At 42.2% G+C, this 15,975-nt stretch overlaps 1 protein-coding gene across 2 annotated transcripts in view; it reads left to right on the top strand.

Moving 5' to 3' along the window:
• zmp:0000001082 (integrin alpha-D) overlaps positions 1-15,975 on the top strand; it is a 48,111-nt gene that overhangs the window by 843 nt on the left and 31,293 nt on the right. For both annotated transcript variants that reach the window (XR_009311601.1, XM_059012553.1), the window contains exon 2: positions 5,068-5,185. Coding sequence is in view for 1 of the 2 variants with exons in the window: in XM_059012553.1 (XP_058868536.1) it covers positions 5,068-5,185 (118 nt within the window). In the remaining variant the exon portion in view is untranslated. The remainder of the gene's footprint in view (positions 1-5,067; positions 5,186-15,975) is intronic.

The raw sequence follows: 15,975 nt of genomic DNA, 5'->3' as shown, positions 1-15,975 counted from the left end.
GTATCACTTCAGAACAGAAAATAGGAGGCACTTTTTACACAGAGGGTCTGGAACCAACTCCCCAGTAATGTTGTTGAAGCTGACACCCTGTGATCCTTCAAGAAGTTGCTTGATGAGATTCTGGGATCAATAAGCTACTAACAACCAAACGAGCAAGATGGGCTGAATAGGACCTCCTTTCGTTTGTAAACTTCTTATGTTCTTATTTGAGCGTCAAAAGAAACGTATCCCTTATATTTGGATAAAATTCACTAGCTGTGATCGAAAAATGACACCCTCTGTTTCAGAGCAGGTGCAGTGACTTTGTATTCTGCTGATTAGCAATCGACGTCACGAAGGTGCTGCTGAATGATCTGTGGATCTCGGGCAGGTGTTGTGACTCTTGGTCTCCCAGTTGGTGGCGCTGTCATTGACAGAGTGTGTCTGGTTATACCGTCTCGCCAGGTTTGAAATCGCTGGCTGTGAGCTCCCAAGACGGCGAGCCACAGCACCGCTGCCTCGTCCAGCCTCCGACATGCCGATCGCACGGAGGCGCTGCTCTCTCGACAGACGTGGCATATTTCTTATTTATTTAAATGGCTTTTAAATCAAGCTCGCAATTCAACAGCTGAAATCGCTCCCTATCCAGCGTCCGATCAGCTGTCTCACTAATTAGGCGATTAAGCGCTTCAGTCATAAAGCGTGTAAAATCTGTATATTTACACGATTCTGTCAGAAACGTGAATTTTCACGGGGGGAATACGTATTACGCGACAGTGGGTACGTCCACGGAAATCGTGATAACCGTAAAAAAAATAAAAATTACCCCCCCCCCCCCCCCCCCCCCCCCCGCACCCCCCTTTTTAAATGCATTGTTTATAGCCATAAATAATTGAGATCGTTTCACGGAATGTCTTTTAAAAGGCGTACATTTTTTAAAAAAAAATGAAAACAATTCTACAAATCAGCATTTACTGATTTAAAGGAAATAATTTCAATATTTAGCAGCATTCGTATTTGAATCGTAGCTCTAGAGCGAATGATCATTTTTTTCCAGCTCTCATTCATATCCTGTTTAGTCGTGAAATATCTTGAAATACCTATTTTTAAACCGTGACATGCCGTGAAATAAACCTCTTTTTTTTCTACACTGAAAAAAATATCCCTAGTGATAATCGATTGAGAAATTAGGTAGCCGATTTCACCATCAATGCCGGCTGATAAATAACTTGGGTATTAACGCAGCCCAGTTACATCACATTGCTGACGCAGAGCACACAGAGTATACAAATTCACCCGATCTGATTAGAATCGGTCGATTAAAAGAGGCGTTATCAGAAAATACATCCATAGGACTGGGCTAGCATCCTCCGAACCCCTAAATCTACCCCCTACCCCCTAAATCTACCCCCTACCCCTAAACCTAATCTCTACCCCTAAACCCTAACTGTTATTATTTCAGCAGCGCTTGTTTAGCGCCCTCTAGCGGCTACTCCATCCGACGTCCATTAAAGCGCTTGATGCGGACCGACTCCATTCCTATGGGATGATTTTCAATTAACGTCCTATTGGATCGACTGATTCTAATCGGATCAGGTGACAAGTTAGAGGTCAGCGATAACGTGGCTGCTTTTGAAAGTGCAGAAATAGATAACCTCAAAAACCACTAGCTTAGGAAGCAGGCCTCTGTGTACATTGGCCTATATATATATATAGAGAGAGATAAATACATTTTGCAGATGCAGGTTTGCAAAATATCAGGGCGTGTCTGTGAACATTTCTTAGAATGTGACTACACCCAGCTTGCATTGGAAACAGCAACACAGAGGTCTCTCTCAGCGTCTCAGTGTAAATTCAATGGCAAACGTTTCCACTAGAAGTCTCTCTCAGCGTCTTCAGTGTAAATTCAATGGCAAACGTTTCCACCAGAAGTCTTTCTCAGTGTCTTCAGTGTAAATTCAATGGCAAACGTTTCCACCAGAAGTCTTTCTCAGTGTCTTCAGTGTAAATTCAATGGCAAACGTTTCCACCAGAAGTCTTTCTCAGTGTCTTCAGTGTAAATTCAATGGCAAACGTTTCCACTAGAAGTCTTTCTCAGCGTCTTCAGTGTAAATTCAATGGAAAATGTTTCCACTATAAGTCTTTCTCAGTGTCTTCAGTGTAAATTCAATGGCAAACGTTTCCACCAGAAGTCTTTCTCAGTGTCTTCAGTGTAATTTCAATGGCAAACGTTTCCACCAGAAGTCTTTCTCAGCGTCTTCAGTGTAAATTCAATGACTAACATTTCCACTAGAAGTCTTTCTCAGCGTCTTCAGTGTAAATTCAACGGCAAAGGTTTCCACTAGAAGTCTTTCTCAGCGTCTTCAGTGTAAATTCAATGGCAAACGTTTCCACTAGAAGTCTTTCTCAGCGTCTTCAGTGTAAATTCAATGGCAAACGTTTCCACTAGAAGTCTTTCTCAGCGTCTTCAGTGTAAATTCAATGGCAAACGTTTCCACTAGAAGTCTTTCTCAGCGTCTTCAGAGTAAATTCAATGGCAAACGTTTCCACTAGAAGTCTTTCTCAGTGTCTTCAGTGGGAATTCAACGGCAAAGGTTTCCACTAGAAGTCTTTCTCAGCGTCTTCAGTGTAAATTCAACGGCAAATGTTTCCACTAGAAGTCTTTCTCAGCATCTTCAGTGTGAATTCAATGACTAACGTTTCCACTAGAAGTCTTTCTCAGCGTCTTCAGTGTAAATTCAATGGCAAACGTTTCCACTAGAAGTCTCTCTCAGCGTCTTCAGTGTAAATTCAATGACTAACGTTTCCACTAGAAGTCTTCGAAGGCATGTACTTAATGTGGAAATACTTCTGCATGATAGAACTCTAACCCTAACTACTAAATAAAAACACAGTAATTATTATTTATTTCTTAGCAGACACTCTTATCCAGGGCGACTTACAATTGTTATAAGATATCACATTATTTTTACATACAATTCCCCATTTATACAGTTGAGTTTTTACTGGAGCAATCTAGGTAAAGTACCTTGCTCAAGGATACAGCAGAAGTGTCCCCCCCACCTGGGATTGAACCCACGACCCTCCGGTCAAGAGTCCAGAGCCCTGACCACTACTCCACACCGCTGCCCCAATTAGAGATTCCTCATGGAAAGTGTTAGTGAACGGACTTGCATTGGAGGGATGCAGTCATATGTTGTGGTCTGTCAGTTTCGTGCATGATAGAAACCTACTTGAGATCTGGGAAATAGAAATTAAAAAAAAAGATCTTAGAATGAGGAAATGAGAAAGCTGAGATCAAATAAAAGTCATACAGTGAAAGTTAAAAAGAAGAAGTCTTATAAAGTCAAGGGTTGTATAACTCTTTCTCACAGTAAAAGCACAGCAAAGTGTAGTAAAGCACCTAGAGGTCTGGTAAAGCATCGGGAAGCATTGTAAAGCACAGAGAGGTCTGGTAAAGCATAGGGAAGCATTGTAAAGCACAGAGAGGTCTGGTAAAGCATAGGGAAGCATTGTAAAGCACAGAGAGGTCTGGTCAAGCATAGGGAAGCATTGTAAAGCACAGAGAGGTCTGGTAAAGCATAGGGAAGCATTGTAAAGCACAGAGAGGTCTGGTAAAGCATATGGAAGCATTGTAAAGCACAGAGAGGTCTGGTAAAGCATAGGGAAGCATTGTAAAGCACAGAGAGGTCTGGTAAAGCATAGGGAAGCATTGTAAAGCACAGAGAGGTCTGGTAAAGCATAGGGAAGCATTGTAAAGCACAGAGGGGTCTGGTAAAGCATAGGGAAGCATTGTAAAGCACAGAGAGGTCTGGTAAAGCATAGGGAAGCATTGTAAAGCACAGAGAGGTCTGGTAAAGCATAGGGAAGCATTGTAAAGCACAGAGAGGTCTGGTAAAGCATAGGGAAGCATTGTAAAGCACAGAGGGGTCTGGTAAAGCATATGGAAGCATTGTAAAGCACAGAGAGGTCTGGTAAAGCATAGGGAAGCATTGTAAAGCACAGAGACGTCTGGTAAAGCATAGGGAAGCATGGTAAAGCACAGAGAGGTCTGGTAAAGCATAGGGAAGCATTGTAAAGCACAGAGAGGTCTGGTAAAGCATAGGGAAGCATTGTAAAGCACAGAGAGGTGTGGTAAAGCATAGGGAAGCATTGTAAAGCACAGAGGTGTGGTAAAGCATAGGGAAGCATTGTAAAGCACAGAGAGGTCTGGTAAAGCATAGGGAAGCATTGTAAAGCACAGAGAGATTTGGTAAAGCATAGGGAAGCATTGTAAAGCACAGAGAGGTCTGGTAAAGCATAGGGAAGCATTGTAAAGCACAGAGAGGTCTGGTAAAGCATAGGGAAGCATTGTAAAGCACAGAGAGGTCTGGTAAAGCATATTATAAAACAGGGTAAGCTAATCCTTATAAATGTTTCCCATAGTAAAAGCACAGCAAAGTGTAGTAAAGTGTGGTAAATCAAAATAAAACATTTCATTTATAAATATTCTGTTTCATTATAGTTTGGTCCGCAGGGTGGAGCGGAGTTCTTTCCTGTAACACTAGAGTGGTCTCTCTCCTTTCTTTCCAGCTCTCTCTCTTCTCTCTCTCTCTCTCTCTCGCTCCCTCTCTGTCTTCCTCTCCTCTCTCTCTTCTCTCAATGTCTCTCTCTCTCTTGCTCCCTCTCTCTCTCCCTCTCTCCTCTCTCTCCCTCTCTCTCTTCTCTCTCTCCCTCTCTCTATCCTCTCTCTTCTCTCCCTCTCTCTCCCTCCTCTCTCTCTCTCCTCTCTTCCCCTCCTCTCTCTCTCTCCCTCCTCTCTCTCTCTCTCTCGCTCCCTCTCTGTCTTCCTCTCCTCTCTCTCTTCTCTCAATGTCTCTCTCTCTCTTGCTCCCTCTCCCTCTCCCTCTCTTCTCTCTCTCCCTCTCTCTCTTCTCTCTCTCCCTCTCTCTCTATCCTCGCTCTTCTCTCTCCTCTCTTCTCTCCCTCTCTCTCCCTCCTCTCTCTCTCTCCTCTCTCTCCCTCCTCTCTCTCTCTCTCTCTCTCTCTCTCTCTCTCTATCTCTCTCTTTCTCTCAGTTTCAATTGTTTTTCTCTTTTTCTGTGGCAGTGCTTCCAGTCTCTCGCAGTTTTAACATCGACATTCTAACTCCGGGAGTATTTGAAGGGAACAGCACCCAGCAGTTTGGACACAGGGTCATCCAGCATGCCAGAGGAACGGAAAAATGGTGAGTTGTCTGTCTGCGCCCCCTAGCCCCCCCCCCCAGATTGGAACCCAGACCCCCAGGGGAAGATGAGAGGTTGGTGAATGAATTGGCCTGTCCTTCTGTCTGTCTGTTTCTGTGCTCCCTAGCCTCCACCCTTTCTAAACTTGACATGTGCAGCCTTCAAAGGCTGGCTCCATTTTGTTTCATTTTGTACAGAAAAGGGGAATATGAAAAAGGGGACTCATGAATAATCAGAAATAGCAACCACAGGCAGAAACAGTGCTTCCCTAATCTGAGCGTGTGTGTGTGTGTGTGTGTGTGTGTGTGTGTGTGTGTGTGCAGGGATGGGAATCAGACTCCCGCTGCACAGCAGTGTGATCCAGTCCTGGTTTCACTAGGAGTTTAATAATCAGACACACCTGAGCTTGTTAGCTAGACACACTGGGGGCTGATCAAGCTGGTAGTAAAACCTGGAATGGATCACACTGCTGTGCAATAGGAGTCAGATTCCCATTCCTGTAATAATAATGCTGGTTATCATCACAGGGATGGGAATCAGACTCCCGTTGCACAGCAGTGTGATCCAGTCCTGGTTTCACTAGGAGTTTAATAATCAGACACACCTGAGCTTGTTAGCTAGACACACTGGGGGCTGATCTAGCTGGTAGTAAAACCTGGAATGGATCACACTGCTGTGCAATAGGAGTCTGATTCCCATCCCTGGAAATTGGACAAAAAATGGTTTAATAGGAATTAATATATCAGTGTAAGATTTTTTTATTTAAAAATGGTTTATTCAGGAAAGCCATTAAGAAATATATATATATATATATATATATATATATATATATATATATATATATATATATATATATATATATATATAATATAACAAATGTAATATAACAACTACGTCAAATATTATTATTATTATTATTATTATTATTATTATTATTATTATTATTATTATTATTATTATTATTATTATGTATTTGCTTACGATTGTAAGTCGCCCTTGATAAGGGCGTCTGCTAAGAAATAAATAATAATAATAATAATAATAATAATAATAATAATAATAATAATAATAATAATAATAATAATAATTACTTGTTATCTGAATGTTTACATTGATACAGAATGTACTGATAAAGATTATTACAGCAGCTGTCTATACAAAGTAATTGTTTCGCTTTTATAGCTATTTAGTTTAATTATTTACTGCTTCGGACACAAACTATCACACACAAAATCGGCTTCTTTGCGCTCTTACTTTGTTGTAAGCGTCCATATTTTACATGATGTATTTAACATTTAATCGTACTGTGATTTTTCGTCAATGCGCCACAGGGAAAACGCGTTATAATGCAAGCGTGAAAACGTACTTAGCATCCTGCTGTTTACAGTCCAGGAGTTCTGGAGAATTACGTACCAGTTTGCAAAGAACTAGCAAGACCCTGGCTGAAGTTTATTCGTTTTGTTGTCCCTGTTTCGTACTGCAGTGCTGTCTGAGAAGGAACTGAGTTTTCTGTACTTTCTGAAGAAAAAAAAACGAGCCGCGAAACCGCCTAACTGAAACTTGACCTGGCAGCTTCGCTCTCAGTTTCACAAGAAACCCGTGGGCTTTCAGACTTAACAGAAGTGCTGAGCTTCAGCAAGTATAGCGAATCAAATCCGCACGCAGTTCACCAGCACAGCTTCTAAAATTAACTGTTCGATTGCTGTAGCAGATTGCGTTATTTTTTAATTTTTAACTGATGCAAACATGCATCGTTTGTTTTCTGTGCCATATATTGCAGCTCTGAATGTTTTAAATCAGAAACCCGTCATCTAGGTTATTTTTTTTCAAGATAAGAACATACAAGTTTACAAACGAGAGGAGTCCATTCAGCCCGTCTTGCTCGTTTGGGTTGTTAGTAGCAGAATCTGTTTTTAGTTTTTTTTTAAAAAAAAATCTGAAAAGTGTGTTCTCATACTAACGCCTACTGTGCAAGTTTTGTTCAAAAAAAAAAAAAAAAAATTCTTAAATGTCAAAGTTTTAGGTGTGTGTTTCGTTTGGTGCTCTTTTTGTGTTACTATATTTCTGTGTGAGCCAGTAAGAGGCTTGCTGGTCCCAGTGGTTAAAAGAAAAGGGGTCTTGATACCAGGAGGTTCAAATCCCAGCTCAGCCTCTGACTCCCTGTGTGTGTGTGTGTGTGCGTGTGTGTGTGTGTGTGTGCGTGTGTGTGTGTGTGACCCTGAGCAAGTCACTTCACCTCCTTGTGCTCCGTCCTTCGGATGAGACGTCAAACAAACGAGCTCCTATTGGAAGTGACTCTGCAGCAGCAGCAGCAGTTGTTGATGATGCAGAGTTCACCCTCCTAGTCTCTGTAAGTGATTGATTGCTTTTCCTGTTGTCAGCTCCAGTTTATTGGTAGAAAAGTTGAATTGTGGTTTGTCACACTTGAACAAAAGTTATTGTATTTCTTGCTCTCATTGTATTACTTGTATTGTAACACTTGAAATGTATTTGCTTACGATTGTAAGTCGCCCTGGATAAGGGCGTCTGCTAAGAAATAAATAATAATAATAAATAAAAAAAAGACTTGGAATTCGAATTCAGTTGAGAGGGGCTGTTGTAGTCACCAATTATTTTGGGTTTTTTTGTTGTTTTCACCCCCAATTTAATAGTGTCCAATTATTTTTGATTAGCTCGGCTCACCGCTACCACCCCCGCGCTGACTCGGGAGGTGTGAAGATGAACGCACGCTGTCCTCCGAAGCGTGTGCCGTCAGCCGCCCGCTTCTTTACACTCTGCAGACTCACCGTGCAGCCGCCTCAGAGCTACAGCGTCGGAGGACAACGCAGCTCTGGGGCAGCTTACAGGCAAGCCCGCAGGCGCCCGGCCAGACTACAGGGGGCGCTGGTGAGCCGAGGACACCCTGGCCAACCTAAACCCTCCCTCCCCCCCAGGGGGCGCTCTGCCAATTGTGTGCCGCCCCCTGGGAGCTCCCGTCCACGGTCGACAAAGGAATAGCCTGGACTCGAACCGGCGACCTCCAGACTATAGGGGGCGCATCCTGCAGTCCACGTGGAGCTCCTTTACTGGACGCACCACTCTGGAGACCCGGGGCTGTTGTAATTTTGCTTCAGTACAGAAATCATTGAAAACTATTTCAATGTGCATATGTCTACATGTTCTATATTTTTCACTATATTTAGGAATAATTTGTGGTGCAGCCACCAGTAAGTGCGAGACCACCACAGAACATTGGGTAACACTTTTTATTAAGGTTTTGCTTATTAATGTTTTATAAATAGGTGCTTAATAACTATGTTAAAGAGGTGTTAATACAGCATCATAGGTGGTTTATAACCACAGACTATTGCCTGGTTATAAACCATCTATAATGCGTTATTATCAATCTATAACATAGTTATTAAGCATTTGTTACATATTTATAAAACATAAAGTATTACCGTTCCTTAGACTAAAAATATGTAGATTGTTTTAGCTGCTTTTGGAATTTCTTGCCAAAAGCTGAAAAAAAAAGTTATAGCAACAGCCTCTCCCAAATTCTCGCGATATTTTGCATTTTTGGAAATTCAAAATTCACGATAGCAGCTGTCGGGTCAGCTGTGGTGTTACAAAAAGCAAAAGAGGACTTTTTCATTAATGATCACGTTCAAGTGTTTGTGATGTGTTTTTTGGGGGAAATTGTCGGTTAAAGGACTTAGCTTATAACAGCTAACACTAAGCAAATAGCAATATGATGTGTAATATTCTGCATCCCATAAAATTCTGCATCCCATAATATTCTGTGCCATATGCAATTAGGTGGCCTGGTGATTCGTATTCCGCACGTTTGCCACGGTATTTGTCTTGGATTCCCGAAGTGAACGCTGTTTTTCTAATGTTAAGGTTAGGTTAGGGTTAGAAACTCACACTAGCACTGCTGCTGCTGCACCCAGTCCTGGGGTTCAGAGCTCCCCTCAATGAAGTCTAGTATTATTATTATTAATATTGAAATGATCAGGAGCCAGGAGTTTGAGCAGGGTTAGAAGCTCACACTAGCCCTGCTGCTGCTGCACCCAGTCCTGGGGTTCAGAGCTCCCCTCAATGAAGTCTAGTATTATTATTATTATTATTGAAATGATCAGGAGCCAGGAGTTTGAGCAGGGTTAGAAACTCACACTAGCCCTGCAGCTGCTGCTGCTGCTGCACCCCATCCTGGGGTTCAGAGCTCCCCTCAATGAAGTCTAGTATTATTATTATTAATATTGAAATGATCAGGAGCCAGGAGTTTGAGCAGGGTTAGAAACTCACACTAGCCCTGCTGCTGCTGCTGCTGCTGCACCCAGTCCTGGGGTTCAGAGCTCCCCTCAATGAAGTCTAGTATTATTATTATTAATATTAAAATGATCAGGAGCCAGGAGTTTGAGCAGGGTTAGAAACTCACACTAGCCCTGCTGCTGCTGCTGCTGCTGCACCCAGTCCTGGGGTTCAGAGCTCCCCTCAATGAAGTCTAGTATTATTAATATGTTTGAAAACCACACATTGCGTTCAATAGAAATTGTCACATGTAAGAAAGGGAAGAGGAAGGGTGTAACTATCCAGTGGTTTTTTATGGTGGTAGTTATCTGTTGCAATACAAGAGAATGCTTTATTATTCAGTACTCAAATACTGGTACACACAGACCATGTAAAAGTTGTGTAATAAAGCACAGTGAAAGCATAGGGAAGCATTGTAAAGCACAGAGAGGTCTGGTAAAGCATAGGGAAGCATTGTAAAGCACAGAGAGGTGTGGTAAAGCATAGGGAAGCATTGTAAAGCACAGAGAGGTGTGGTAAAGCATAGGGAAGCATTGTAAAGCACAGAGAGGTCTGGTAAAGCATAGGGAAGCATTGTAAAGCACAGAGAGGTCTGGTAAAGCACAGGGAAGCATTGTAAAGCACAGAGAGGTCTGGTAAAGCATAGGGAAGCATTGTAAAGCACAGAGAGGTCTGGTAAAGCATAGGGAAGCATTGTAAAGCACAGAGAGGTCTGGTAAAGCATAGGGAAGCATTGTAAAGCACAGAGAGGTCTGGTAAAGCATATTAAAAAACATGGCAAACCGGGGTAAACTATGGTAAATGCAAAGTTTAACTATTGGAAAAGCATTGGGGGGTAAACTGCAAAAATACTGTGGTAAACAGAGTCTGCCTGTCTGGGTGTGTGTGTGTGTGTGTGTCCATCTGTGTGTCTGTGTCTGTGAGTGTGTGTGTGTCTCAGAGTATGAGTGTGCCTCTGTGTGTGTGTGTGTGTGTGTGTGTGTGAGTGAGTCTCTGTCGGTGTGTGTGTCTCTAAGAGTATAAGTGTGTGTGTGTGTGTGTGTGTGTGTGTGTGTGTGTGTGTGTGTGTGTGTGAGTGAGTCTCTGTCGGTGTGTGTGTCTCTGAGAGTATAAGTGTGTGTGTGTGTGTGTGTGTGTGTGTGTGTGTGAGTGAGTCTCTGTCGGAGTGTGTGTCTCTGAGAGTATAAGTGTGTGTGTGTGTGTGTGTGTGCGTGTGCATCTCTATCTGGAAATCTAACTTCAAAAAAACAACCATGAAAAAAATAACATCTAAAATGACTCAACCGTGTAAATGAGATAAAGAGAAGCTGACTTCCAAAGACTTTCAAACTGACTAGTGCTGTGAGTGGTTCTGGGATCCCCCTTATAAAAGTTTAAAGTTCACATTTCCGCAGTCATTTTGCAGTTTGCCTTTTTCACTTTGCTCGTGGTTATACTATGCATTAGACTTTACAATGCTTCCCTATGCTTTACCACACCTCTCTGTGCTTTACAATGCTTCCCTATGCTTTACCAGACCTCTCTGTGCTTTACAATGCTTCCCTATGCTTTACCACACCTCTCTGTGCTTTACAATGCTTCCCTATGCTTTACCAGACCTCTCTGTGCTTTACAATGCTTCCCTATGCTTTACCAGACCTCTCTGTGCTTTACAATGCTTCCCTATGCTTTACCAGACCTCTCTGTGCTTTACAATGCTTCCCATGCTTTACTACACCTCTCTGTGCTTTACAATGCTTTCCTATGCTTTAACAGACCTCTCTGTGCTTTACAATGCTTCCCTATGCTTTACCAGACCTCTCTGTGCTTTACAATGCTTCCCTATGCTTTACCAGACCTCTCTGTGCTTTACAATGCTTCCCTATGCTTTACCAGACCTCTCTGTGCTTTACAATGCTTCTCTATGCTTTACCAGACCTCTCTGTGCTTTACAATGCTTCCCTATGCTTTACCAGACCTCTCTGTGCTTTACAATGCTTCCCTATGCTTTACCAGACCTCTCTGTGCTTTACAATGCTTCCCTATGCTTTACCACACCTCTCTGTGCTTTACAATGCTTCCCTATGCTTTACCACACCTCTCTGTGCTTTACAATGCTTCCCTATGCTTTATTACACTTTGCTGTGCTTTACAATGCTTCCCTATGCTTTACCAGACCTCTCTGTGCTTTACAATGCTTCCCTATGCTTTACCAGACCTCTCTGTGCTTTACAATGCTTCCCTATGCTTTACCAGACCTCTCTGTGCTTTACAATGCTTCCCTATGCTTTACCAGACCTCTCTGTGCTTTACAATGCTTCCCTATGCTTTACCACACCTCTCTGTGCTTTACAATGCTTCCCTATGCTTTACCAGACCTCTCTGTGCTTTACAATGCTTCCCTATGCTTTACCAGACCTCTCTGTGCTTTACAATGCTTCTCTATGCTTTACCAGACCTCTCTGTGCTTTACAATGCTTCCCTATGCTTTACCAGACCTCTCTGTGCTTTACAATGCTTCTTTCATTGTGGTTTATTACATTTTTGCTGTGCTTTTACTTTCAGGAACTTTTCTAAGGGTGGTGTGGGTGCTATTGTGGACAGTTAATTTTCTTAAAACAGTAATCGCGTCCTATTAGAATGCACAAACCCGTTTTCAATATCGCTTTCTGAAAACGATGGTGGGATTTACACGTTATAGCAAGCCAAACACAGACCTCATTCCAGACTGGTCAAAGTTCATAAATTTGTTCAACATGAGCGAATGACTCAATACTGGGAATCTCTTCTTAGAAAGATGGCATTTATTAAGCATGCAGCAAAATAAGTTTGAAAATCAAATTTAATATCACATTAAAAGCATTACAATGAGAACTGAGATTTTAAAACAACCGTTTACCAAATAAATATTAGTACATCCTGACACGACCAGGGATCACACAATACCTGAATTAACCTAGCCTGTAAAGCAGTAACTTTCAGCGCTGTGTTACCTTCTGTTTCTGAGTGTCAAAGCCCCCAACCTTGATGGATAAATACTGAGAGCTGAGGTGCAGTTTCTTTGAGAAGTGAACAGGGATCAGAGAAGCGGTCAGGAGATCAGGGGGGCTCAGCAGAGCGGTCAGGAGACCAGAGGGACGGCTATCCAGCGATCACAGCTAACGTTTACAGTCTGATTTTATACTTTTCAAACAAAGGAATTAATTTAAATTTCCCGTTGCATGCTTCGATTTCGCTAGTTTGTGTCTGAATGGGTTTACGACCTGATTTTAGTTCATTATCATAATCTGGAGACTTTTAAAACCACTGTAAAATTTTGATTTTTATCAATTCTGATTTCCCATAAGAAATTACATTTCAAAGTCTCCCGAGTGGCGCATCCAGTAAAGGCGCTCCGCGTGGAGTGCAGGATGCGCCCCCTATAGCCTGGAGGTCGCCGGTTCGAGTCCAGGCTATTCCTTTGTCGACCGTGGACGGGAGCTTCCAGGGGGCGGCACTCAATTGGCCGAGCGCCCCCTGGGGGGGAGGGAGGGTTAGGTCGGCCAGGGTGTCCTCGGCTCACCAGCGCCCCCTGTGGTCTGGCCGGGCGCCTGCGGGCTCGCCTGTAAGCTGCCCAGAGCTGCGTTGTCCTCCGACGCTGTAGCTCTGAGGCGGCTGCACGGTGAGTCTGCAGAGTGTAAAGAAGCGGGCGGCTGATGGCACACGCTTCGGAGGACAGCGTGGGTTCATCTTCACCCCTCCCGAGTCAGCGCAGGGGGTGGTAGCGGTGAGCTGAGCCTAAAAATAATTGGACACTACTAAACTGGGGAGAAAATGGTAAAAATAATTGCCGACCACTAAATAAAAAAAAATAATAATTCTTTACTAAATTATATTATTTGATATTGGGTTGCGACTTTGACAAGACGTTGCAAACTGTTTAATTCTCTTATGGATTTATTACCTGGGCTATTCTGTGCTTGTTAGGCGGTTTTAGAATAAAAACGCTTGCATCTTGTACTTGCAGTGGTATTAAATCAATATGATGTGAAATTTTTCTTAAGGCTAATTTTAAAGGGGTCATTTTTCTCTTTCTCTGTGTTAACCCACCTTTCTCTCACTAGACTGGGTAATTCAAGGTCTCAGGTCGGTCATTATCGCTAGGCGTAGCTAGACAAATTAGAATCAAGATTTAATTCAATTTAGTTCTGTTAAAATGTATAAAATACACGACATTTGCAATATATTTGTGATGACAAAGTCTATATGACCTACAGGGCACACACAGACAAACACACACACACACACAGACACACACAGACAGAGCCCCACAATCCTGTTCAGTTTGACGCTACAATATAATCCCTTCTTCTTGGTGTCTGTGTTAGTTTACTACATTCTGAAAAGAGTTTAGTTTCATTAAAGCTGCAGACAGACAGACAGACAGACAGACAGACAGACAGACACACACAGACAGACAGACAGAGCCCCACAATCCTGTTCAGTTTGACGCTACAATATAATCCCTTCTTCTTGGTGTCTGTGTTAGTTTACTACATTCTGAAAAGAGTTTAGTTTCATTAAAGCTGCAGACAGACAGACAGACAGACAGACAGACAGAGCCTCACAATCCTGTTCAGTTTGACGCTACAATATAATCCCTTCTTCTCGGTGTCTGTGTTAGTTTACTACATTCTGAAAAGAGTTTAGTTTCATTAAAGCTGCAGACAGACAGACAGACAGAGCCCCACAATCCTGTTCAGTTTGACGCTACAATATAATCCCTTCTTCTCGGTGTCTGTGTTAGTTTACTACATTCTGAAAAGAGTTTAGTTTCATTAAAGCTGCAGACAGACAGACAGACAGACAGACAGACAGAGCCCCACAATCCTGTTCAGTTTGACGCTACAATATAATCCCTTCTTCTTGGTGTCTGTGTTAGTTTACTACATTCTGAAAAGAGTTTAGTTTCATTAAAGCTGCAGACAGACAGACAGAGCCCCACAATCCTGTTCAGTTTGACGCTACAATATAATCCCTTCTTCTTGGTGTCTGTGTTAGTTTACTACATTCTGAAAAGAGTTTAGTTTCATTAAAGCTGCAGACAGACAGACAGACAGAGCCCCACAATCCTGTTCAGTTTGACGCTACAATATAATCCCTTCTTCTCGGTGTCTGTGTTAGTTTACTACATTCTGAAGAGAGTTTAGTTTCATTAAAGCTGCAGACAGACAGACAGACAGACAGACAGACAGAGCCCCACAATCCTGTTCAGTTTGACACTACAATATAATCCCTTCTTCTCGGTGTCTGTGTTAGTTTACTACATTCTGAAAAGAGTTTAGTTTCATTAAAGCTGCAGACAGACAGACAGACAGAGCCCCACAATCCTGTTCAGTTTGACACTACAATATAATCCCTTCTTCTCGGTGTCTGTGTTAGTTTACTACATTCTGAAAAGAGTTTAGTTTCATTAAAGCTGCAGACAGACAGACAGACAGACAGACAGGCAGAGCCCCACAATCCTGTTCAGTTTGACGCTACAATATAATCCCTTCTTCTTGGTGTCTGTGTTAGTTTACTACATTCTGAAAAGAGTTTAGTTTCATTAAAGCTGCAGACAGACAGACAGACAGACAGACAGACAGACAGACAGACAGACAGACAGAGCCCCACAATCCTGTTCAGTTTGACACTACAATATAATCCCTTCTTCTCGGTGTCTGTGTTAGTTTACTACATTCTGAAAAGAGTTTAGTTTCATTAAAGCTGCAGACAGACAGACAGACAGACAGACAGACAGAGCCCCACAATCCTGTTCAGTTTGACGCTACAATATAATCCCTTCTTCTCGGTGTCTGTGTTAGTTTACTACATTCTGAAAAGAGTTTAGTTTCATTAAAGCTGCAGACAGACAGACAGACAGAGCCCCACAATCCTGTTCAGTTTGACGCTACAATATAATCCCTTCTTCTCGGTGTCTGTGTTAGTTTTTACTACATTCTGAAAAGAGTTTATATTTCTGTGCGCTCTGCTAAGAAAGAAAGAAAGATAAAGAGAGAAACTGAAGAAATTGAGAGAGCGATAGAGAGAGAGAAAGAAAGAAAATAAATTGGTTACATTTTTGAATTGTCTGCAGTTTGCATCGGCTCAAGGTTTCCGCTGAAATATACATGAGAACAATTCTAACACCTTTCTGTGCAGAGATTAAACTTCCTGTGTGAATATCGCAGACTGAAAAATGTATAACATTTATATATGGTTTACTTTTGGGGGTGCATGAGTAGAACCTGTCAAACGGTAACACCAACACTAGCCGGTAAACTTGCATATTTTATTTACAAAAATGTATTTCATTTGAAAAGGTGAAACAAGAGGAAAACCACACACCTCTAATACACAGACATGCTGAACCTTATAAAAAAACACAGCAAAGTGTGATAAAGCATTGTAAAGCACAGAGAGGTCTGCTAAAGCATAGGGAAGCACTGTAAAGCACAGAGAGGTCTGGTAAAGCATAGGGAAGCATTGTAAAGCACAG

The sequence above is a fragment of the Acipenser ruthenus genome, chromosome 44 (assembly GCF_902713425.1).
Source record: "Acipenser ruthenus chromosome 44, fAciRut3.2 maternal haplotype, whole genome shotgun sequence".
NCBI lineage: Eukaryota > Metazoa > Chordata > Actinopteri > Acipenseriformes > Acipenseridae > Acipenser > Acipenser ruthenus.
Note: the sequence above shows the minus strand (reverse complement) of the source record. Positions and strands in the feature narration are given on the sequence as shown.